The sequence below is a fragment of the Ovis aries genome, chromosome 16 (assembly GCF_016772045.2).
Source record: "Ovis aries strain OAR_USU_Benz2616 breed Rambouillet chromosome 16, ARS-UI_Ramb_v3.0, whole genome shotgun sequence".
Taxonomy (NCBI): Eukaryota; Metazoa; Chordata; class Mammalia; order Artiodactyla; family Bovidae; genus Ovis; species Ovis aries.
The window spans coordinates 40,469,192-40,492,406 of record NC_056069.1 but is presented as its reverse complement, the minus strand read 5'-3'; the positions used below and the strand labels follow the sequence as shown (position 1 = coordinate 40,492,406).

Genomic DNA, 23,215 nt, shown 5'->3' with positions numbered 1-23,215 from the left:
GTTGCAGTTCAGTGTACGGTGGGGAAGTGAAAAAGCTGGGCAGTCAGACGCCTTCAAAACCATGACTTTCTTTACACTGAAAACCACTTAAAGAAGAGTTTTAATCTAGAAGTTGCCATGATCATATTTGTATTTTTTTAAAAAGACTATTCTCCCTTGTCGGAGAAGGCAATGGCACCCCACTCCAGTACTCTTGCTTGGAAAATCCCATGGATGGAGGTAGGCTGCAATCCATGCGGTCGCTAAGAGTCGGACACGACTGACCGACTTCACTTTCACTTTCCACTTTCATGCATTGGAGAAGGAAATGGCAACCCCCTCCAGTGTTCTTGCCTTGAGAATCCCAGGGACGGGGGAGCCAGGTGGGCTACCATCTATGGGGTTGCACAGAGTCGGACACGACTGACTCGACTTAGCAGCAGCAGCATTCTCCCTTGTGGAAGGATAATAAAAGGAAATTCACTGAGAAATAAACTGCTGGCATGCGAAAAAACTGAACCCAAGAAATCGGGTTAGGAGGCTATTGATTGAACGTCGTGAAAGGATGACCCTGAAGGAAGTAAGCTGTCGAGGACTGATATTTAGAAAGTATAATCCATGAAACTCAGTGGAGTACATAAACTGTAAACAAGCTCATTATTATTCTGATTTCAAAACAGCGACTGTTTTAAATTGACTGATAAAATAAATGAAAATAAAGCCATTCGATTCCAAACACTGAGACCTCTGTGTGGGAGAATCCGCGGAGTCGGCGTGGTTATTTCCTTAAGTAAAGTTTCTTTGCATTTGCCTAGGCTCTGTGGAAATGCTCCCTGATGCAATACAGATGAGGTGGCGTGTAATAATAATGAATGTCCGAGGAAAGGCGCTTGTCCCCGGATCAACAAGGCTTAGGTCTTGGAAACTCTGGATTGCAAGGAGGGCCTCGCTCGGTTCACTGCCATAGACTTGAGAGCCGGGAAAAGTCAGCAGAACTCAGCAGTCACGCCAGGTCAGGTAGCGCCGAAGCAGCAGAGAAATCTGGCCTCTACCCTAGTGTCTGATCGCGGGCCAGGAACAGGCAACCCGAAATTTCCCGGAAGCTCAAACTTAGCGCGTCTTGCTCTCTACGGCGGCCGAAAGGGTCCTGGAGTAATAGGTGGAGTCAGCCCGGAAGAAGGCGCACGCGCATTGCGGACTTCTGGGCGCCGGAGATGACCCGCCAGGAGTGAGTGCAGGATCTGTAGTTTCCTATCCGCAGTTTCCTCTCCCGCCCAGCCGCGGCCTGATTTCCTAGAAGGGGGCCCTCCATTCCGCGTTGTCGATTAGCTGCCTGCTCTCCCATCAGGTTAGGAGGCGGAGTTTGGGCGCTTTCCGATTGCATCAGCTGTGGACCACGTGGCGCAAGCGCAGTGCTCCCAGGCGCCACTGACCGTTTCTGCTTGGGGACGGCTGTCCTTTCCTCCTGGCTGTCGATCTGGGATTTAGTTTTTTCTTGGTGGTTTGTGGATGTCCGAGGAGCAGGCCAGTAGCCCTTCAGCGAAAATGGGAGACGAGGAGAATCCGGTGAGTGGGCTGAGTGGAGCGCGGAGGCAGTGCTGGCGCTCTTGTATCCGTGTTGCCCAACGTGGGGAGAGGGAGGGGTGGAGGAACCCTGGGGCGGGGGTCGCGATAGAACTCCCGGACAAGTCAGGGTCCCCTTTAGAGAGGAATCGCAGATTCATAAAGCAGGGCAGGGCCTTGCAGATCATCTCTGGGTCCATCCTATTTTTTTAGATGAGGACGCTGAGTGTCTTGCTCAGAGCCACACAACTAATTAGAAGCCGAGACAGAATTAGAATCTAGAGCTTTGGGCTTCTAGACTAGCGTCTTTGGCTCCCTGTAGTCGGGAAGAATGTTGCGGAGCCTCATTTAATTGTGAAACCACGTACGGGTAAAAGACCCAGTTTAAGAAAGGGAAAACCAAGTCACCGATATCTGCCCAAGTGTATAATAAACGGTGGAGACCACCCCACCTGGCAAACTCTAGAGAAGTTACACACCCCCCTGCCCGATGCTGGAGGCTTGCCTTATCACATTGACAAACGTTCATCATTTGAACTTTTCTCATCATCTGAACTTTTCGCTTTAGTGGCATACTCTGCTTGGGAACATCTTCCCAATCCTGTTCAGTGGGCCAACTTTTGGGTTGAAAGTTCAGATCGCTTTTACGTAAATATATAGTATGTACACTTGCCCATCTTTGATCTGTTTTCGTTGGAAATAAAGAACGGCTGCCCCGTCACGTTTCCAGTTGTTACAGGAAAGGTGAAGTGGACCTCAGGGTTCCAGAGAGACCCATTTTAGTATCGTGGCTCTCCTGTTCACTGTGCTGTGCTTAGTCGCTCGCTCAGTCGTGTCCGACTTTTTGCGACCCTATGGACTGTAGCCCACTAGGTTCCTCTGTCCATGGATTTCTCCAGGCAAGAATACTGGAATGGGTTGCCTTGCCCTCCTCTAGGGGATCTTCCCAACCCAGAGATCGAACCCAGGGCTTCCGCATTGCGAACGGTTTCTTTACCCTCTCAGCCACAAGGGAAATCCTGTTTACTAGCTGTATGCAAATAGAAAGTTACTTACTGTTTTTGAGCCACTAGCCTCATTTGTCAAATGGAGAGGTGTTTTAGAATACAGAAAAAACTTGATGTTAGTTCTCTCCTTTATCATTGCTGATTTCATTTAGCAGTATCCATGTGACCAAAAACATTTAATCCGAAAAACAGAATTGTTTCCTTCTCTTTCCATTTTGAATTTTCAGATAGACCTGCAATTAATTTTGTATCCGTCTTTTTACCTGAATACTTGGCTAGTTATTAATAATATTAATGTTCACTATTATATTCTATTATTATATATTACTTATATGTAGTATATATTATATTATATATAATATATATTACATAATATTCACTATCATATTATAATTAATATAATATTAATCATATAGTGAAGGCATGCAGGTAATCTTAGAATCCTGTCAGTACTTTACTTGACTAGAATGGTCTTAAGGTGTATTCATTGTTCAATTGTCGTCCGTAGATGAACCTTAAAAGTTCATTAAGTCCTGAATCCCAGAGTAGGGGAAGTGTTAGCTCAGAAGGAAATTTGGAGTAATATTTTTACAATTTGTTTTGTGTTTTAAGTGATGCAAGTCCTAAGTTTTATGAAATTGAAAAGAACAATCAAAATGTCCACAAGTGATAAATGGAAAAATAATGAAATGTTATTTGATAGTAAAAAGGAGCGCAGTACTGATACATGTAATGTGGATGATCTTGAAATCGTATACTGGCTTAAAGAAGCCAGGCACAAATAACTTTATTGTATGATTCCATTTGTATTCCATGGCTATAGAAACAGAAATATTAGTTGTTGCCAAGTGCTGGGGAGATCAGGGAGGAGGGAATAACTGCTAATGTGTACAGGATTGCCTTTGGGGATAATGAAATTGATTGTGGTGATAGTTGGGCAACTATAAATACACTGAAAAACCATTGAATTATGCATTTTTTTATGTGGGTGCATTTTATGGTATCGGAATATATCTTGAACTGTTTTTAAAAAGTTCAAAGGTCAAAAACATTTACAAAACTAAAGTATTGTGCCCCGCCCCCACCCCCAGTTCTGCCCTAACACGCCTTCACTGCTGGAGATCACTTCCTCCCTTAGAGTTGACCACGGTCAGCTTCTGGGTGGGTGTCTTTCCTTCCTACCACTTACAGGTTTTCCGAACCTAGAAAAATTATCTAACTTTTTCTAATTTAACCATGTATAAAATGGGAATAATGATAGCCATCTCACAGTATTTCTGTGAGAATCCAAGGTGATTGTGGAGGAACTCTGTAGATGGTAAAACTTTTATGTGGTGAAATTGGCCTGAGGATGTTTCTCTCTGAGGGAGGTAAGTCATTTATTTCTACGATGATACTCTTTGTACTAGTGTAGTACTGTTAGCTGCTGCTGTTAAGTCGCTTCAGTCGTGTCCGACTCTATGCGACCCCATAGATAGCAGCCCACCAGGCTCCCGCGTCCCTGGGATTCTTTAGGCAAGAACACGGGAGTGGTTTGCCATTTCCTTCTCCAATGCATGAAAGTGAAAAATGAAAGTGAAGTCGCTCAGTTGTGTCCAACTGTTAGTTGCTAGTCATGTCCAACTCTTTACAGTAACATGGATTGTATAGCCCACCAGGCTCCTCTGTCCATGGGACTCTCCAGGCAATAACACTAGAGTGGATAGCCATTCTCTGTAGTATCCCTTAATGTGGTTCGGTATTTCTCAACCTCAGTGCTCTTGACACTACAGACTGGATAATTCTTTGTGGTGGGAAGCTGTCCTGTGCCTTGTTGGATGCTTAGCACTATCCTTGACCTCTACCCAGTCTATGCCAATTGTACTCCCCAGTTGTGACAAGCAAAAAGGTTTCCAGACATCGCCAAATGTTCACTGAACAGGGCACTGCTTCTGGGTGAGAACCATTGCTTAAGACTAGTTCTTGCCGTTGGTGTCTTCTTGCACAAGACTTACTACTTTAAAACTTTCTTGTGACTTCCTGGCATTGAACTGAATTCTAAGAAGTCCACAGAGGACACCACCCTTACGGCAGAAACTGAAGAGGAACTAAAAGCCTCTTGATAAAAGTGAAAGAAGAAGGTGAAAAGTTGGCTTAAAGCTCAACTTCAGGAAACTAAGATCATGGCAGCTGGTCCCATCACTTCATGGCAAATAGATGGGGAAACAGTGGAAACAGTGTCAGACTTTATTTTGGGGGCTTCCAAAATCACTGCAGATGGTGACTGCAGCCATGAAATTAAAAGACGTGTACTCCTTGAAAGAAAAGTCATGACCAACCTAGATAGCATATTTAAAAGCAGAGACATTACTTTGCCAACAAAGGTCCATCTAGTCAAGGCTATGGTTTTTCCAGTGGTCATGTATGGATGTGAGAGTTGGACTGTGAAGAAAGCTAAGCACCGAAGAATTGATGCTTTTGAACTGTGGTGTTGGAGAAAACTCTTGAGGGTCCCTTGGACTGCAAGGAAGTCCAGCCAGTCCATCCTAAAGAAGATCAGTCCTGGGTGCTCATTGGAAGGACTGATGCTAAAGCTGAAACTCTAGTACTTTGGCCACCTCATGCGAAGAGTTGATTCATTGGAAAGGACCCTGTTGCTGGGAGGGATTGGGGGCAGGAGGAGAAGGGGACAACAGAGGATTAGATGGCTGGATGGCATCACCAACTCGATGGACATGAGTTTGAGTGATAGGAGTTGGTGATGGACAGGGAGGCCTGGTGTGCTGCGATTCATGGGGTTGCAGAGAGTCGGACACGACTGAGTGACTGAACTGAACTGAACTGAACTTCTCTTTGACAGTGGTGAAATTTCCTCCTCTTTCAAAATCAGATTTCTGCTTTTTAAAAAAACAGATGCTAAAATAACATCCTCAAAACTTTCCTAGGGGCAGCTTGGATGGCTGTCAAATTAGATTAAAATAAAGAGCCTTCATGTCTTTTTTGCTTCTTTAGGTAGGTGCTGGTGAAGAGAAACAAAAGGAAGGAAGCAAGAAGAAGAATAAAGAAGGATCAGGGGATGGGGGTCGAGCAGAGGTAAATGTTTTCAGGGCACTCTCATCAGAGATTGACGGGGCAGGGAGCTGTCTTAGACTCGTCCTGTGTGAGAGTCTTTTGGTTTTCATGGGATTTTAAGATAGCACAAGATGGAAAAGCAGGGAGAAGAGCCAGGAAAGTCTAAGAGGGAAAGAAAGACTGGCGGTTACTTGTTATTGAAAAAGAAAAACAGCTGAAGTATGATTGTAAGATAATCTGTGGGATTAGATATGAAAAACAGAACAAACATTGCTAAAAAGAGGACTGTGATAATTACTCAGTTGCCAGATTGGGTGCTAGCCCTCTGACCATTTTATTCAATGAGACATTGAGAGACTTTGGTGTTTGAGCTTATACTGAGTACAAGGGAAACCAAAGAAAGCCCCATTCCTTCATCCCATTCACACTGTGTCCACCTGGACCTGCCACTGGGGACTGGTTTTAAGCCAGGGCAAATCTCCTGGAGGCCTCACAAGTGTAGTGAAAACGCTTTCAGTTCACCAGGCAGACGCTGGAAGGAACTGGCCTCCCAGGAGTCATCCCAGAATCCACCTAGCTCCTGGGTGCTGCAGGAGGCAGTGAGACTTGTCTTCTTGCTTTGTTTTTGAAGTTGAACTGCTATGAACCAGGCTTCACTTTTTGCTTTTGTCATTACAACTGTTTTATTAGAGACTCTTTAGAAAACGACCAAAAGACAGAAGAACAAAGGAATAGGCTCTTAAGAAGTATCCTATAGCACAGTAAACTGACTTAAGAGCTCTTTTTATAAATGTTGCATTGCTAAACTTAGAGCACTTCCACTTACTGAAAGGTAAGTTTGTAGTGATCAAGCACCACTAAGTGTTGCTTAGAGCCCTGCATAACCATTTCTGTTATGTTTTGTCCATTGTATCCCACTGTAAGTGTGGGGGGAATTGTTGACTGAATTTCAGAATTTGTAAGAAAATGCATATGTTCCCTAATTTCTTTGTTATACTATAAGAGTAGTACATGCTGTTCTGTTAAAGTTTGAGAATTAGCCTGGAAATAGGAAAGAAGGGATATAATTCGAGGACTTTAATGAATCAAGAATTGTGTGTATGATGTGATTGAATATGTATGTTAAGTGATCTGTCTGGAAAAAAAAGTGTACAGTGAGGTATCCAAGACCTTTCCTCCTCCTCCATACTCCCATCATTTATGTATTTGTCTGGTTCCGCTTCTGAGGGCAGCGGTAGGTCTTATTCTCCTCTTCAGGGCTAGGTACAGAGAGTATCTGCTCCATGAGTGGTGAATAAGTTAAGTTTAACACCAAGTGCTTCTGATAAGGAAGTGCCAAACAGATGTGGAGATAAACGGCCAAAAGATGCAGAGGGTTATGTTGGTGGGTAGGAGCATACTGATGCTTCTGAGTAGGTGGGGCCCAGTCATGTGAGCAGGATTGTATTAATAGAATGATGGGCTCTGAGCTTTCAGTTAATTTATTGGTGCTTCCCTATCAAGGATTATGGACCTCTGTAATGATTTAATGAAAAGCCCCCTAAGAGCACCTGAATGACTAAAGAAAGGGAGAGAGTGTGGTAGGAGGGAGTTCTAAAGAGATCAAGACTCTTCCATTAAAAAAAAAAAAAAAAATTAAAAGCCAAGAAAAAAATAAGATTGAAATGAGAAGGAAATTTTGTAAGAGGGAAAAAAATAAAGCACTACTTCACATAAGATAAATCTTTTTATTATTATTTCTTTTGCTTTTCTATATGAAAAGGAATGCAAGTATTTACTGACTGTCTATTTGTTGTCTTTCAGTTGAATCCTTGGCCCGAATATATTAACACACGTCTTGAGCTATACAACAAACTAAAAGCAGAACATGATTCCATTCTGGCAGAAAAGGCAGAAAAAGATAGTAAGCCCATTAAAGTCACCCTGCCTGATGGTAAACAGGTAGACGCAGAATCCTGGAAAACTACACCATATCAAATTGCTTGTGGAATTAGGTATGAGCTATATCTGTCTTGACCATTTGTTGTTTGTAACTAAACTTTTTTTTAATCTTGCCAAATTTCATCCTCATAACAGTATGTTCCTGTTCAGTGCTTGTATTGTTTAATTTATTTTATTTGGGTTTTTTAAAAAATAAAAACAGTTTAGAGCGTTGTAGTCAAGATTCAAAGTGAATATCTTGAAGACTTTGGTCTTATTTTACGAAAGATTATGTATTTCTTCTTCATGCATGCATGCTAAGTCGCTTCAGTAGTGTCCGATTCTGTGCGACCATATGGACTGTAGCTCGCCAGGCTCCTCTGTCCATGGGATTCTCCAGGCAAGAATACTGGAGTGGATTGCATATCCTCATATATTTCTTCTACTTTGATCATAAAATGTCACATAAGCAAGTAGAGACTGCTTCATCTATTTTGACCAAAATTCTCAGTTTTATAATTAAAAATGAAAGTAGCTCATCTCAAATGGGAAAGTTAAAAAACTAACATGACACATGAAAAACTATATTATTTTTGTAAATCTAATGTTAAAACTTTTGTTGGGCTGTGTTAAAGTTATTTCAGGTAAGTGAGAATTAGATGCATACATACTTTGTAATAAAGTAAATGCTTTCTTAATCTGATATGATAGGGATGATTAGCTGATAAGTTTATCAAAAAATGATGAAGTTGGAAAGGCATAAATTGATACGTATATTTTCTACCAGGTATTGGCAAACTATGGTCATTAAAAAAATGACTAATACGACTATAATGCCAAGGTTGGGGGTGGGTGGAGTGCTAATTAACTTTTATATTAACACGCTTGAAAAGCCATCTGAGTGCAAAATCCTTCCAGATTTTTATGTAGTTGTTTCATCCACACCTGACTTGAAAATTTTTTAAGTGACTTGCCTGTATCAAGCCTTCCCAAACATTCACCTTGGTTTTCACAGAAACTGTCATTCCCTTGTTGTATTATTTACCTGTTTCTGTTTACTTATAATGATTACGTATTGAGCTGAAACCACTGAAATCATCATGTGAATTGTCAAAAATGATTATCATCACTATCATATTGTTGAACCTAAGAGATACAATAACAAGTGCACAGATTTGGGAGCCATCACACACAGCTGGTTCTTGACAAGCCTACTATGGGAGCAGGAGCGGTTAGGCCCATGAGCCATGTGCTCAGTATGCCCGGGCCTTCTTTCAAAGGGAATGTTGCTATTAATTTGACAAACCTAAAGTACGTCTACCTTACTCCAAAGGTGGTAAGAATATTAAGCAAGTTTCCATGTAAGGTCATATATAACTAGATATATGGACAGACTTTTTAAAGTATCAGTTCAGCCTTTCATTTGAGAGAGAATTTTACAGGTTGGTTGGTTAAGAGATTTCTCCATTGTTGTGCAGTGAGATTGTAGCTGTGTCTGTTAAAATCCAGGCTCCTGTCAGTCCAGGAACTCATTCTCTACATACTACAACATTCTTCAGATTATGTTGTACTTTATCAAGTGGCCAATTGGAAAATAATTTTCTGCTTTTTTTAAATTGATGCTTCCATTGCGGCTAACTAGTCGGAAAATATTTTGGGGGAAACATCAAAATTCTAAGTTGAATCATGTAAGACACTGGTGAACTCTAGGCCTAGAATTAAATTAGTGATATGAAAGTGAGAGTGTTTTATGACATTTTTACAAAAGTCCAGAATAACTTCTTGTTCTGTGCTGACACACTTGATACAGGGTTACCACAAAAATATATATATATGTGTGTGTATATATATATCCACAGGGTGTAATAAAAGACGAGATATGCCTGTATATAATGTTTGCTTATTTTGGTTCTCACATCAACTGTTGTGCTGCAGAAGATTCTTTTTTATAGAGTCTTGTGTTTTTACACTTGTGTGTATATATTTTAAGTCAAGGCCTGGCCGACAACACTGTCATTGCTAAGGTGAATAAAGCCGTCTGGGACCTAGACCGTCCTCTGGAGGAAGATTGCACCTTGGAGCTGCTCAAGTTTGAGGATGAGGAAGCTCAAGCAGTAAGTTTTTATTCAGATTCATAGTCTGTTCCAGCTTATTATTTAAGCCAGCAGGTGGCTAACGTTGGTTGATGTCTCATCGTCATATTTGAAGTCTTGATTTTGTCTTTCATGTAGGAAACAGAATGAAAGTGCTTGTTTTATAAAATTAAGAAGTGCAGAAGTGCACTTAATTCAAATTTATTCTTACTCAATATACTTCAGTGAAGGAAAAGTGCTCAGAATTTTATTAGAAATTGATTAAGCTAGTAAAAATTGTTTTCTACACTATTAGTCAACACTTAATCAAGATGTCTCTATTAATTAAATTTGAAAATGATTCAAATTTCTGTTCCTTTTGGACAATTGATTTTCATATCTTTCTTACTTTAAAATACTGAAAGCACTATAAAAATCAGTCTGCATTTGACAGCAGAGTTTTCCCCTTATTTCTCCAGGGTGGAATACTGTATAAGGAAAAATAAAATATTTTGTTTTCGTGACAGTGATTTTGCTTAAATGAATCAATGGTTTCTAAATGTACTCTGGAGTCCTTAAGTTTTTTATGAGAATTTAAATTATTACTTTTTATTTTTATTTCAAGGTCCATATGTTTTTTCTTGGTTTTAAATTGTATTATAGTATCTAGTTGTGTGTTGTTTGGGGCCAATAAGAAAAAAAGGCTTCCATGGTAGCTCAGATGGTAAAAAATCCACCTGCAACGTGGGAGACCTGGGTTGGATCCCTGAGTCAGGAACATTCCCTAGAGAGGAGGGCATGGCAACCCACTCCAATATTCTTGCCTGGATAATCCCCATGGACAGAGGAGCCTGGTGAGCTATAGTCCATGGGTCCTGGGTGGATCAGAAAGTGGCTGCCACCAACAGTGATTGCACGGTAATCCTCTTTGCCAAGGTTTCCCTCCCTGCTGTGTGCTTCTTGCCAGGCGTGGGGGACCCCGGCCCCTGTCTCCAAAGACTGAGCAACTAAACACAATAAGAAAAAAATCAGGTATAACTCGTAAGTGATGTTCCACAGCCAAGTAAAGGCCAGAGCATAGCCCGTGGGATTGACTCAAAAGACCCTGGGCCATTGCAGTTAATAAGACAGTCATGTTGTGGGTACCTGTTGTTTTCAGGGAACAAAATCCATCCCATTTAATTAATGATGCTAATTTGTATTTTAATTCGTTCAAACAGATAATTTCTAAGATACAAATACAATTTAGTAATTAGAATCCTTCTAAATCTTTTTGGCTCTGAATAGAATCACATTGTAATCTGTAGATTTATAAATTTAGGTCTTCTTGTCTTAAATTTACTCTATACTAAACTTTATGTATCTTTCAAAACAAACAATTAATTTACAACTTGTACTCCCAGACTCAGACCACCTTATTTTTCTTTGAATTTTCAGGTGTATTGGCACTCAAGTGCTCACATAATGGGTGAAGCCATGGAAAGAGTCTATGGTGGATGTTTGTGTTATGGACCACCGATAGAAAATGGATTCTATTATGACATGTACCTTGAAGAAGGGTAAGTTGTATAACTGGATAAAGAAAAATAAAATCTGAATTACTGTGGGTTCATACTTTGTTTTTAAAGATTTGTCAATAAGGAAAAATGATATAAAGCTTATTGCTTCACAGTTATAGTTAAAGAAGAAAGGATATAAAGTTTATTGCTTCGCTGCTGCTGCTGCTAAGTTGCTCCAGTCGTGTCCGACTCTGCGAAACCCCATAGACGGCAGCCCACCGGGCTTCTCCATCCCGGGGATTCTCCAGGGAAGAACACTGGAGTGGGTTGCCTTTTCCTTCTCCAGTGCATAAAAGCGAAAAGTCAAAGTGAAGTCACTCAGTCGTGTCCAACTCCCAGTGACCCCATGGACTGCAGCCTACCAGGCTCCTCTGTCCATGGGACTTTCCCGGCGAGAGTACTGGAGTAGGCAGTTACAGTTAAAGGAGAAATGATATAAAGCTTATTGCTTCACAGTTACAGTTAAAGGATAAATGATATAAAGCTTATTGCTTCACAGTTACAGTTAAAGGATAAATGATATAAAGCTTATTGCTTCACAGTTAACAGTTAAAGGAGAAATGATATAAAGCTTATTGCTTCACAGTTACCCAGTATTCCTGCTAAGAAAACTTGAAGTGTTTTAGTAACTCTTGAAGTAGTAAAGACTTTCTTGAGAGCTCTGTTCTAGATCAATGAAGGTGATTTAGATCATAGACCTAAACTGTATGTCGGGGAAAGGAAATGAAGGTTGAACCTCTCCTTTCCTAGTGGGACATGTGGGAATGGTCTTCATGAAGAGCAAGCTTAAAGTCACTGAAAATATAAAAATAGTTTATAAAAAAATGTCTAGTTTAAAATTCTTAATATATGATGCAAGGGTCTAAAATTCTTAATATATGGTGCCGGGGTCTACTCTTCTATATTAAAACCTTTGAGGTATTCTAAAGACATGTTCCCCCAAGCTGTGGTGTGAGTAGAATGGGATAGAAAGAGATTAATTCTATTTTATTCTTCAGGGGTGTGTCCAGCAATGATTTCTCTTCTTTGGAGACTTTATGTAAGAAAATCATTAAAGAAAAGCAAGCTTTTGAAAGATTAGAAGTTAAGAAGGAAACTTTACTGGAAATGTTTAAGGTAAATTGAACTGTAACATGGCCTCCACTTCTGTTTCACTCGTTAACGTTACTTAAAGTACATTGGGCTTAGCGTACTAAGTTGATGCCTATCATGTTCTTTAGAAAAATTTAACAAATGTTTTTAAAACATGTATAACATTTATAGTCATACAATGCTTAGACATACTTCAAATTGTATTTTAGCTACAGTATTTAGAAGTAAAACTTAAAGAGTGGTTATTTTTTAAAATAATTTTTTCTATTTTCAGTACAACAAGTTCAAATGCAGGATTTTGAATGAAAAAGTGAATACTCCAACTACCACAGTCTATAGGTAAGACTATCAAGTTTCATTAAATACTGCTATTGTATATATCATTTTAAGTCTTTGTTAAAATTCCTTTTTTTTTTTCAATCTTCAGGTGTGGCCCCTTGATAGATCTCTGCCGGGGTCCTCATGTCAGACACACTGGCAAAATCAAGACTTTGAAAATACACAAAGTAAGCGATATAACTTTGGAGGCTCTATATAGACCTACTTGTCTACTAAAGATGTAATGTTTATTTAAACTTGCATTCATTTCTCGTTTCAGCCATGTTTCTCTTGCATATGTAAGGGTGGATTTTTTTCTTGTGCTGTCTGCTGTCTGTGGGCACTGTGTGTCACTAGCTGTTTGTTTTTTTTTTTTTTTAATGGAAATTCTCTCAAGCAGCGACTGAGACTCACCACCCATCACCAGAGCACATGGTGGTGGATTTTTGGGGAACTTACAAAATCACACAGTCAGGCTTTGAGACCGACTCTCTGTAGGTTGCATGCTTTTGCCTTTTGTTATGTCTAAGGTGGTAATTATCCAAGTTGTTCTTTTTTTAACCAAACTAATCATGCCAATAAGATTTTTGTTGTTGTTGGTTGGTTGATTTTCCATTTTTGCTCAATCTTCTCGTGAAAGAAAGGTGCCTCTAAAGTCAGTTTTGTTTGTGGAGTTGTGATGTCAGTGGGTATTGAGAACTGGGCAATTTTGATAGGATTAAATAACTAGCTTTGTCCTGTGGAATGAGTACAACCACTCTAGACAGACCTCAGCAACTGGGAGATGCTTATATAGTACATGTTGGCTTTTTATGCCGTTTTTCGTGAAATAAGGGCTAAATATGAATTTGACTCATAATGTAACTGTGAGAAATAACATGTAACTCTTACATGAGATATGAAGAATTTGAACGTTATCTCATGGTAATTCCCTTTTTTCAGAATTCCTCCACCTACTGGGAAGGCAAGTCGGATATGGAGACTCTACAGAGAATTTATGGCATTTCGTTTCCAGATCCTAAGATGCTGAAAGAATGGGAGAAGTTCCAAGAGGAGGCTAAAAACCGAGATCATAGGAAAATTGGAAGGGTGTGTTTAAAAGAATAATGTGTGTAGACCAGATTTTCATTTGAAATATAATTGTATCAGGTAATGGGAGTTTAATTCTGAGGAGGTGCTATAGTTTTCAAGGACTTACTGTACTGTCCTGGAAAAGCTGTAAATTACTTACTCATTGTCCACATTGTCTTTCTAGAGTGTGTTCAGTACCGTGCAGAAATTCATTTTAACTACTTCTTTTATTGAGAACACATTTTGATGGCCTACACTTTTCTGTAAAAGAAGTACAGCAGCATTTCGTAGAGCTGGGAGATGCTTTTGAAATTCTCTGCTCTCGCTGACTTACTTGAAAGACATGGAAACTTAAGTCCCAGAAACGTTTATCTGCTTGTTGCCCAAGATGACACAGAGCATCAGTAGTGGATTCTGTGGTGTCCTTTTCTTTATTCCTCTACTCCTAAACGTTTTCTAAACTGGAAGTTAAGTTCTGTAAAAAATACTCATTTCTATAAGTGTGTTCACTGTGCCGGGCATGATCCATATGTATACGTATAAACTCCCTTTTGCTTTTGTATACCCAGGACCAAGAACTCTACTTCTTCCATGAACTCAGCCCTGGGAGTTGCTTCTTCCTGCCCAAGGGAGCCTACATTTATAACACACTTATTGAATTCATCAGGGTAAGCCATATTCATCCTTTTCTTCTATAGATTTAAGATATAAGTTGATTTTATTAGATAAGGTCTGCCAGAGGGAAAGATAACCTTGTGTTTGAGAAGAAAGATTTTAAAGAATAAATGAAAATGGATGTATTAGGTCTCATAAAATGTATAAAAAATTCTTTCCTCCTAATACATGATCTAGTCCATATAGTTGGGTATATGTGCATGAGACAAGCTGGTGAGCTTGAAATGGGGCCTGTAACCCCTTATGTGGGAGATCTGTGGCTTTCTGACTGTTCATTTGTATTTTCTTTGAAAAACAAGTTAATCTTTATATTACTTTTTTCTTTGTAAACTGTGACAACCGTACATTTATAGAGAATAACACAACCAGTATCTCTGTACTCATCTCCTAATTAAGACATATCCAAATAGGGTATATTTGCTTCAGATTTTTTATTGAGGTAGAGTAATACATGGGCTTCCCTGGTGGCTCAGTGGTAAAGAATCCTCCTGTCAATGCAGAAGACATGGGTTTGACCTCTAGGTCAGAAAGATCCTCTGGAGAAGGAAAGGGCAACCTACGCCAGTATTCTTGCTTAGGAAATCCCATGGACAGAGCAGCCTGGCGGGCTGTAGTCCATAGAGTCACACACTGCTTAGCAACTAACAGCTGAGTAATACATACATGGTAAGCGGGGAGAAACTCTCTTTTGAGACTCCTTTCTGATCTACTTCCTTCCTTTCCTCGAAGAAACTATATACTATTTTAAAGTTAGCTTGGATGGATCCTTTTTGTGCCTGTTGTTTTTACATCTCCCGTATAAATATGTATCTAAATTATGTGTTTGTATGCTTCAAAGTTACACGCATGAAGTCTTGATGTGTATTAGTCTGCCCTGTGATTTTCATTTCGGATAAGTACACATCCAGTTCATTTTCACCTGTTCAGTATTAACCCATCGTATAACTTCCACAGTGTGCCCATGTCCTTGCTGGGCACGCTGACGTCGTCTCCCTTTCCCCCGAGTGGCCCGTGGTGCTGGAGTACCCTCCTCTTGTCCATGTGCAGGGGCTTCCTCTTTGTGAATACCTCCCAGCGGAGCGTCGAGATTTTAAGATGTGCACCTTGAACTTCACTAGATAGTGCAAAATGGCTCGTGAAATCGTTCCTTGCACCTGATGTGTAAGCATGTATTCGCTACACGTGTGTTGTGTCTGTTTCCTAACAGAGTGAATACAGGAAACGAGGGTTCCAGGAGGTGGTCACCCCGAACATCTATAACAGCCGGCTCTGGGTGACCTCGGGCCACTGGCAGCACTACAGCGAGAACATGTTCTCCTTTGAAGTGGAGAAGGAGCTGTTTGCTCTGAAACCCATGAACTGCCCGGGACACTGGTATTCAGCAGTTTTGAGTTTCTCTCAGAGATTTTCTAGATTGTTTTTCCCCCTTTGAAAGTATGCTAAAAAAAAAAAAAAAGAGGTAATCAGAAGAGTATTTAAATACATCATAAATGCAATGGTGTAACGTCGTCTGTGCCCAGCTAGACCCTCAGATCTGTAGACACTCAAGAGTGGCACTGGGGCAGCATCCGAGAACAGACAGGATACAGAACAGGGGAGACTTTTGTTTATTTATTTTTTTTAAGATACATGCATCATAACCTCCTGCTGATGAATCGACATCCTTGGAAAATCCTCCTTGCCTATAGGCAGCTCACTTTGTATCCTTGGAAGCTAGGTGAGGAGCAGCGTAGGGCAAACCAGGGAGAGCTGTGGCTGGCTGCAGGTGGCCAAGACGTAGCTCCTAGCACTGGTCCCAGCAACCAGGCCCGGAGGGCAGAGGGCGTGAAACAGACGAGTCTCCACGTTGGCCCTGGCTTGTAAGTCAGAGAACCAAGCTCAAGTTTATTCTTAGTCTTCCCAAGTTCTTCAGAGTTTCGGAAGCACTTTCAGACTAACCGGGAACTAAAGCACTTTGGGGAGCAGTAAGAAAGTACAGGAGGCGCTAGTGGTAAATCTCCCGTCTGCCAATGCATGTAGACGTTAAGAGACATGGGTTCAATCCCCAGATTGGGAAGATCTCCTGGAGAAGAGAATGGCAACCCACTCCAGTATTCTTGCCTGTCCCACAGACAGAAGAGGCTGGTGGGCTACGGTCCATAGGGTAGCAAAGAGTTGGACACGATTGAAGTGACTTGCATAGGATAACAGCTTAAGTACAGACTTTCATTTCCACTGTTTCTATAGCTAAGATTTTCTTTACAATATGAGCCTTAAAGGCCATCCTCAAAGAGCACAAGGATAGGACTTCAGACTTAATGGAAATACATTGTTTATTCTGGCTTGGTCATGGATAGTTGTATTATAATTTATTTGCTGCTTTATTCATGCAAGTGCTTAGAAAAGCCCAGACTTTTGATGTGTGAACAGCTAGATCCAGTATTTGGCAGCCTTTCCTAGCAGTATCAGAGAAGCAGTTGTGTTCTTGAGAAATTAAATGTCAGTGGATTTTACTTTGCTCTCTTCTTTAGCCTCATGTTTGATCATCGGCCAAGATCCTGGCGAGAGTTGCCTCTGAGAGTTGCTGATTTTGGGGTGCTTCATAGGAATGAGCTGTCAGGAGCACTCACAGGACTTACTCGGGTCCGAAGGTTCCAGCAAGATGATGCTCATATATTCTGTGCCATCGAGCAGGTATGAGACTCTGGGGTGAAACACTTTGAGACATGTCAAGAAAATTGAGGAAAATTAAATTACCACTGTCCCCCCACCTCCCTTTTTTTTTTAAGATTGAGGATGAAATAAAAGGTTGTTTGGATTTTCTGCGTACAGTATATAGCATATTTGGATTTTCTTTTAAACTGAACCTGTCTACTCGCCCAGAAAAATTCCTTGGAGATGTTGAAGTATGGGATCAAGCTGAGAAAGTAAGTGGTGGTTTTCAGTGCGCTTCAGTATTAACTTGAGTGAAATTGGCTTGCGCCATAATGTGAGAAAGCCAAGCTTCTTTAAATGGATAAAAGCGAAAGAAAATTGGAAATGGTTTCTAGGCTTGTGTAAGCCAGTTTTTTCCTCTGCGACTTTGTATTTTAGACATGGTTGAGTGTGTTTTTTTTAGTCATAAAGCTGTAACCTTTAAAGGGGTTTGTGTATGAGTATGTCTAGGTGGACAAAATTGTAAAGCAAAGAATAGTAACCCATAAAGTAGTTATAATATTTTTAGTCTCAAATTAGGATGGAAGAAGTTGCATTTGAACAAAAATTTAAATCATTTTGTTTTATCCTTAGCAACTTGAAAACAGTCTGAATGAGTTTGGTGAAAAGTGGGAATTAAATCCTGGAGATGGAGCTTTCTATGGTCCAAAGGTCAGTACCAAAGTCTAATTGAGAGTAATATGTCTTTTCTGTTCGGGTGAAGAAGAGATTACTTTAAAGTTTTTAAAAATTCACCCCTAATAGAACCCAATCTTTGCATCTTAGATTGACATCCAGATTAAAGACGCTATTGGGCGGTACCACCAGTGTGCAACAATACAGTTGGATTTTCAGTTGCCCATTAGATTTAATCTTACTTTTGTAAGGTGAGTTTCTAAGTGTCTGCTCTGAATGTTCTTCCATAAGGACATAAAGGAACATATATACAAAATAAAACAATTTTTTTTTTCTTTCTAGCCATGATGGTGATGATAAGAAAAAGCCAGTTATTATCCATAGAGCCATCTTGGGGTCAGTGGAAAGAATGATTGCTATCCTCACTGAAAACTATGGGGGAAAATGGTAATGTCTGTCATTATTTTCTTGTGTTTTTGTCCAGACTGTAAATTAACTGTCAGAAATGTCTGCTGTCCAATGTAGTTCTGTGATGGAAAGGGAGAATGATTCTAGTTGTTGACTTCTAATTAATGACAAGTGTTTACTAAAAAGTAAGGAATCACAGTCTAAACCCAAATTTTTTAGCTAGAAGAATGTTTGTAATTATTTTTAGCAGTTGATTGGTTCGAACGTTATATAAATGCTTTCTAATTAGGAGTTATTAATCAGTAAGAAGCTTATTGTTTTGATTGCTTTCTAAGTAACTTTGGGAACTTATAAAACTTTATTTTTTGAGTAAACAAAAGTAGGCTTTCAGCAGTACCTTGTTCAGTGTTGCTGATCATAATAAATAAGCATTTTGGACCCTTTAGAAGCTAAGTTTTTGGTTTTTTTTTTTTTTTTTTTTTGGATTGAAAGTACAGAGTCCAATTAACATTTTTGTGTCTCATTTCTAGAAATGTTTGTTTCTGCTGGCAAGATAATAAGCACATTACTTGCATTTTATTTTCTTAGCACCTTTGTCTGGGCCCCATTTGGGGAAGGCAGTTGAAAAGAGGAAATGGTTATGAAACACCCATTTTGTACAGCCTGCATCATTACATTGCAGTCACTTCAGTTTCATTTGTAATTTGATTAGTTCAGACATTTTAGGTCAGGGATGTCATATGTATAAATGAAATAAGCTAATTTCTTTTCAGTTATATTTCACAAAATCAAAACAAATATGGGCAGTATTCTTTGCACAATCTCGAGAATAGGGAGATCCTCAGCTGATGCTTTACCAAACCTGTAGTAGGTGGGGAAGAGCCCACAATTGGGGTGGAATTTGGTGCTCACCAAATTCAGCCTAATTTGGTGCTTGAAGGTGAAAATGAAAGTCACTCAGTTGTGTCTGACTCTTTGCGAGCCCATGGACTATACAGTGCAGAAGGCAATGTCACCCCACTCCAGTACTCTTGCCTAGAAAATCCCATGGATGGAGGAGCCTGGTAGGCTGTAGTCCATGGGGTCGTGAAGAGTCGGATATGACTGAGCGACTTCACTTTGACTTTTCACTTTCATGCATTGGAGAAGGAAATGGCAACCCACTCCAGTATTCTTGCCTGGGGAATCCCAGGGGTGGGGGAGCCTGGTGGGCTGCTGTCTATGGGGTCGCACAGAGTCGGACACGACTGAAGCGACTTAGCAGCAGCAGCAGCAGCAGGACTATACAGTCCATGGAATTCTCCAGGCCAGAATACTGGAGTGTGTAGCCTTTCCCTTCTCTAGGATCTTCCCAACCCAGGGATCGAATCCTCCCGCATTGCAGGTGGATTCTTTCCCACCTGAGCCAAGAGGGAAGCAATTTGGGGCTTACTCCAGCCTAACTGTAGCAATTACTCCCTTAATTGTAGCAAGATAACTTGAAAATAGAGGCGGGACCAGGAGCAGCACTGGCTTGAGTCTGCAGCAGGTGGGGATTGGGTACCTGAAATCCCTGAAAGGAGAACTGCAGATGGGCTCACCTTTTTATAAGCAGTGAAAACACACTCACTTTTACCAAGTACCATCACCAGTTACTAACAGTTTCTATTTGTTGAGTCCTGCAAAATGGATCTTGAATAAACTGAAGGCACAGTCTCTGTCCCTACATGAAGAATGAGTAATACAATAACACTTGAATAAAAAAACCTTTGGGGTAAAATAACTTGAATCATTAAGTGCTTTGCTTTGTCAGTGTGTTAAGCCCTCCAGCACCAGGTGCATGGTGTTTTCTGTTAGCTGCTATGTTGAATTATGGGGCATGGTCCCAGCTCTCTATTTGCTTTGCTCTCTCTGCTTAGCAAGACAAGTCTTAGTTACAGATTTTCCCTTTTTTCTGCTCCTGAATCGCCCTTCAGTCCTTATTGGACATTGGAAAAAGAGCCAGGGTTTTGGAAGTGGTCCTTGCATGTTTCAGGAAAAGGTGCTGAATAGTAGACTAAGAAATGTGCTATCCTTGTTGAAGAACGTTCCCAAATTCACATTACATATTTTCTTATTTCTTGTAAAGGCCCTTCTGGCTGTCTCCTCGTCAGGTAATGGTAGTTCCAGTGGGACCAACATGTGATGAATATGCCCAAAAGGTAATCCTTAAGTATGACTTTCTTGAAATTTAATAGCTATTGTTCAGCTTTTCAGATCTCGTAAATTATATCTATGCTTTGTAAGTCAAGCTGCTGTGATAGAGAGAAGTGTTTACATTTTCAGTCCTTGGTAAGCCTAATAGATCATATTACCTCTTTAATGTTTTTTTATGTGGTTCTGTGGTGAGTAGACTTAATTTGGAAAGTTTTACACACACTTGATGTTTTAGTTTTTAATATTAGCAAATTGTGTGACATGTAAATTCAAACGTATAATGTAATGTAAACTGCTCTTTGACTCAGAGTAATTTTGGTTTGTTTCTAATGCACATTTCTTTAATTTGAAACTTTTTTTCAAGTTGATGGTATGACAGAGCAATCTTTGCCTTCCCTACCAAAAAGCCACCTTACTAACAGATGTACGAATATCCATTCATACCTCACACCTTAAAGAGTAGAACAGTCTGTTCTGTTATACAGCAACAATTCCATGCTAAGGAATCTCAAATTATGAAAAGTTGAGTTATTAATAGAAAGCATTGTTTCATAACTGCAAGCTGAAAGTAATAAATTGGCTAGACAAAAATCTATATATCAATGAATAACATTGTAACATCAAAACCACCATGCTGGACTTCCCTGGCAGTCCAGTGGTTAAGCCTCCACGCTTCCATTGAAGGGAGCACAGGTTCATTCCCTGGTTGGGGCACTAAGATCACAGACCGCACTGTACGACCAAAAAAAAAAAACCCAGCCTGTGTTCAGATCAGAATAAATTGCACTTGAGTCTCAACTGCCTTTTAATAAAGAAACATTTAAAAAACCCAACTGATAAGCAGATTATTCAAGATACACTGTATTCCTATCACCTCACACAGTAGTTTTAATCAGTTATGCTTTCCATGGTTAATGGATTTTACTTTATTATATATGCATTATGAAAGCTCACGGTAGAAAAAAGGTCAGTTTTAGTTAACTCACTTTTCAGCTGTAACACTGACTTTCTCCACGTGGGGATGGAGTGGCATTTCAAATTATGTAGGGGGTGGATTTTTGATGATACTGAGTTGTGGGGGGAGGGCACTGCTATTAATCCTTAGTGACTAGAGACCAGAGATGTTAAATAGCCTGCAGTTTACCAGGCTTCTTACCCAGTGGCAGAATAACTCAACTAACATGTGCACAGGGCTCGTGTTAAGAAAAAAAGCACTGGTGCTTTATACTTTAAAATAGGTTACAGTTGAGAGTGTAGTCTTATCTTGGCACTGTAATAAACTAAGTAAGAACCTTTCTGAAATTTGCATATGTATAAAATCCCAGGAGGTTCATTGGTTAATGATCACTAAAGCGTAACAACCTATTAGTGAAATAAAAATGACCCGTTCAGATCATTCTGTCTTATTGAGTGGTAATTGGTTGTCAGATGGATGGAAAATTTAACCTGGTGTATTTAATTCACAGTTTATCTCTCAAACAATATATCGTTTTGTAGTTCCACATCACGATAATATATGCTTCAGTATATTTGTTAACATCCCTTTTTAATGTTTGTATAATTGTCCAAATTGTATGCTAAATACAATTATTTAAGATCAAAATATAATTCTCCTTGAGATCTGAAGAATTCTCTGTGTTTAGGTACAGCAACAATTCCATGATGCTAAATTCATGGTGGACATTGATCTGGATCCAGGCTGTACATTAAACAAGAAGATCAGGAATGCACAGTTAGCACAATATAACTTCATCCTAGGTAAGAAAGGAGACTTACCAAAGACAGCCTGCCAAACCTTAGGAAACCTTGAAACTTGGAGATGGAGGCTTAAGGGAATTGTGATCATCAGTAGTCTTTCCAGTCCTCATCTCAAACTGTATGTTTGTTCTGTTGATACAACAAAGGAACATTTTGGTTTGGAAACTTGAAAGCTTCAAGTAATCTTGAAAGGTTTGTCTAAAAGTCTTCTCCCCTTCACCTCCTACTTTTTGTCTGGTGAATTTTTATTAAGTTGGCTGGATTAAGTGACTTGGTAATAAGCACAGCAGTTCTAGTCATTGCAGAATGGTGGGTTGGGTTTTGTTTTTTCATGAGTAGATTTGGTCACCTGTACATTTTAATGAATCAGAAGCTACAGGGTGGATTTCTGTTTGAATATTCAGTAGGAAAATTTTCACCTAACAAAAGTTTTGTGGGTTTTGGTTTAGTTGTTGGTGAAAAAGAGAAAACCGGCGGCACTGTCAATATCCGTACCAGAGACAATAAGGTGCACGGAGAGCGTACGATCTCTGAAACCATTGAGCGGCTCCAGCAGCTCAAGCGTTCCCGCAGCAAACAGGCAGAAGAAGAATTTTAAGGAGGGACTGCGCCCAGCTTGGCTCAGTAGAAAAGGGTGAACACGCTCGCCTACCATGATCTTTGTATGATGGAAAATATCAGCTTATACTAACCTTAGAATAATTTGGCAGAGCCTTTGGAGATTACTGCAGATCAATTTTTTTTTAATTTAGACTTTAGACTATACGTATTTGAAGAAGGTAATTAAAAGTGACACAGTAACATGATTTTATTCATTCAATTTCTGAACACTGGAATAAAAGCATGAGGAATGTGCTAATGTAATGTGGAAGAATGTTTTTGTAAACATAATACAGCTAAAATGTAAGTTTTTTTCAGATTTGGTCAGTGGAAAAGATTAGAATTGGATTATCATATAAAAATAAAAACTTCTGTTCATGTAAGTTTCAACCACTCTGTCCTTCATGTCTATACACACCTACCTGGGACAAATCACATGATCCAATATTTATCTTTCATGTTTTATAACACAGATGATGTAAGTTGGGTGGAGAGCTCTAGTCCATAGTGTATGCTGTTCTCAAACTGCACTATAAACCAGGGGCCTGCCGCTCAGTTGTAGGATGGCATCTTGTAGGAATGTCACTTGTAGCTGTTTGGGGGACACAAACCTTTCAAAACCAACCATGAAGCTATTTTAGAGTGAAAGTGAAGTCCC

At 39.9% G+C, this 23,215-nt stretch overlaps 1 protein-coding gene across 2 annotated transcripts; it reads left to right on the top strand.

The window, feature by feature from the left end:
- Positions 1-1,388: 1,388 nt before the first annotated feature.
- TARS1 (threonyl-tRNA synthetase 1) lies at positions 1,389-22,947 on the top strand. 2 transcript variants are annotated; one of them, XM_004017065.6, is made up of 19 exons: positions 1,389-1,545; positions 5,541-5,621; positions 7,404-7,594; positions 9,511-9,634; positions 11,030-11,151; positions 12,150-12,267; positions 12,518-12,582; positions 12,671-12,749; positions 13,504-13,650; positions 14,202-14,300; positions 15,515-15,681; positions 16,818-16,980; positions 17,076-17,213; positions 17,575-17,652; positions 17,767-17,867; positions 17,959-18,063; positions 20,132-20,204; positions 21,843-21,957; positions 22,407-22,947. In XM_004017065.6, the coding sequence occupies exons 1-19, from the start codon at positions 1,489-1,491 to the stop codon at positions 22,553-22,555; spliced, it is 2,172 nt and encodes a 723-aa protein (XP_004017114.1). In that variant the 5' UTR covers positions 1,389-1,488; the 3' UTR covers positions 22,556-22,947. The 2 variants fall into 2 exon arrangements, with proteins under 2 accessions (XP_004017114.1, XP_060256532.1); XM_060400549.1 differs by having other exon boundaries at positions 21,843-22,947.
- Positions 22,948-23,215: the final 268 nt, after the last annotated feature.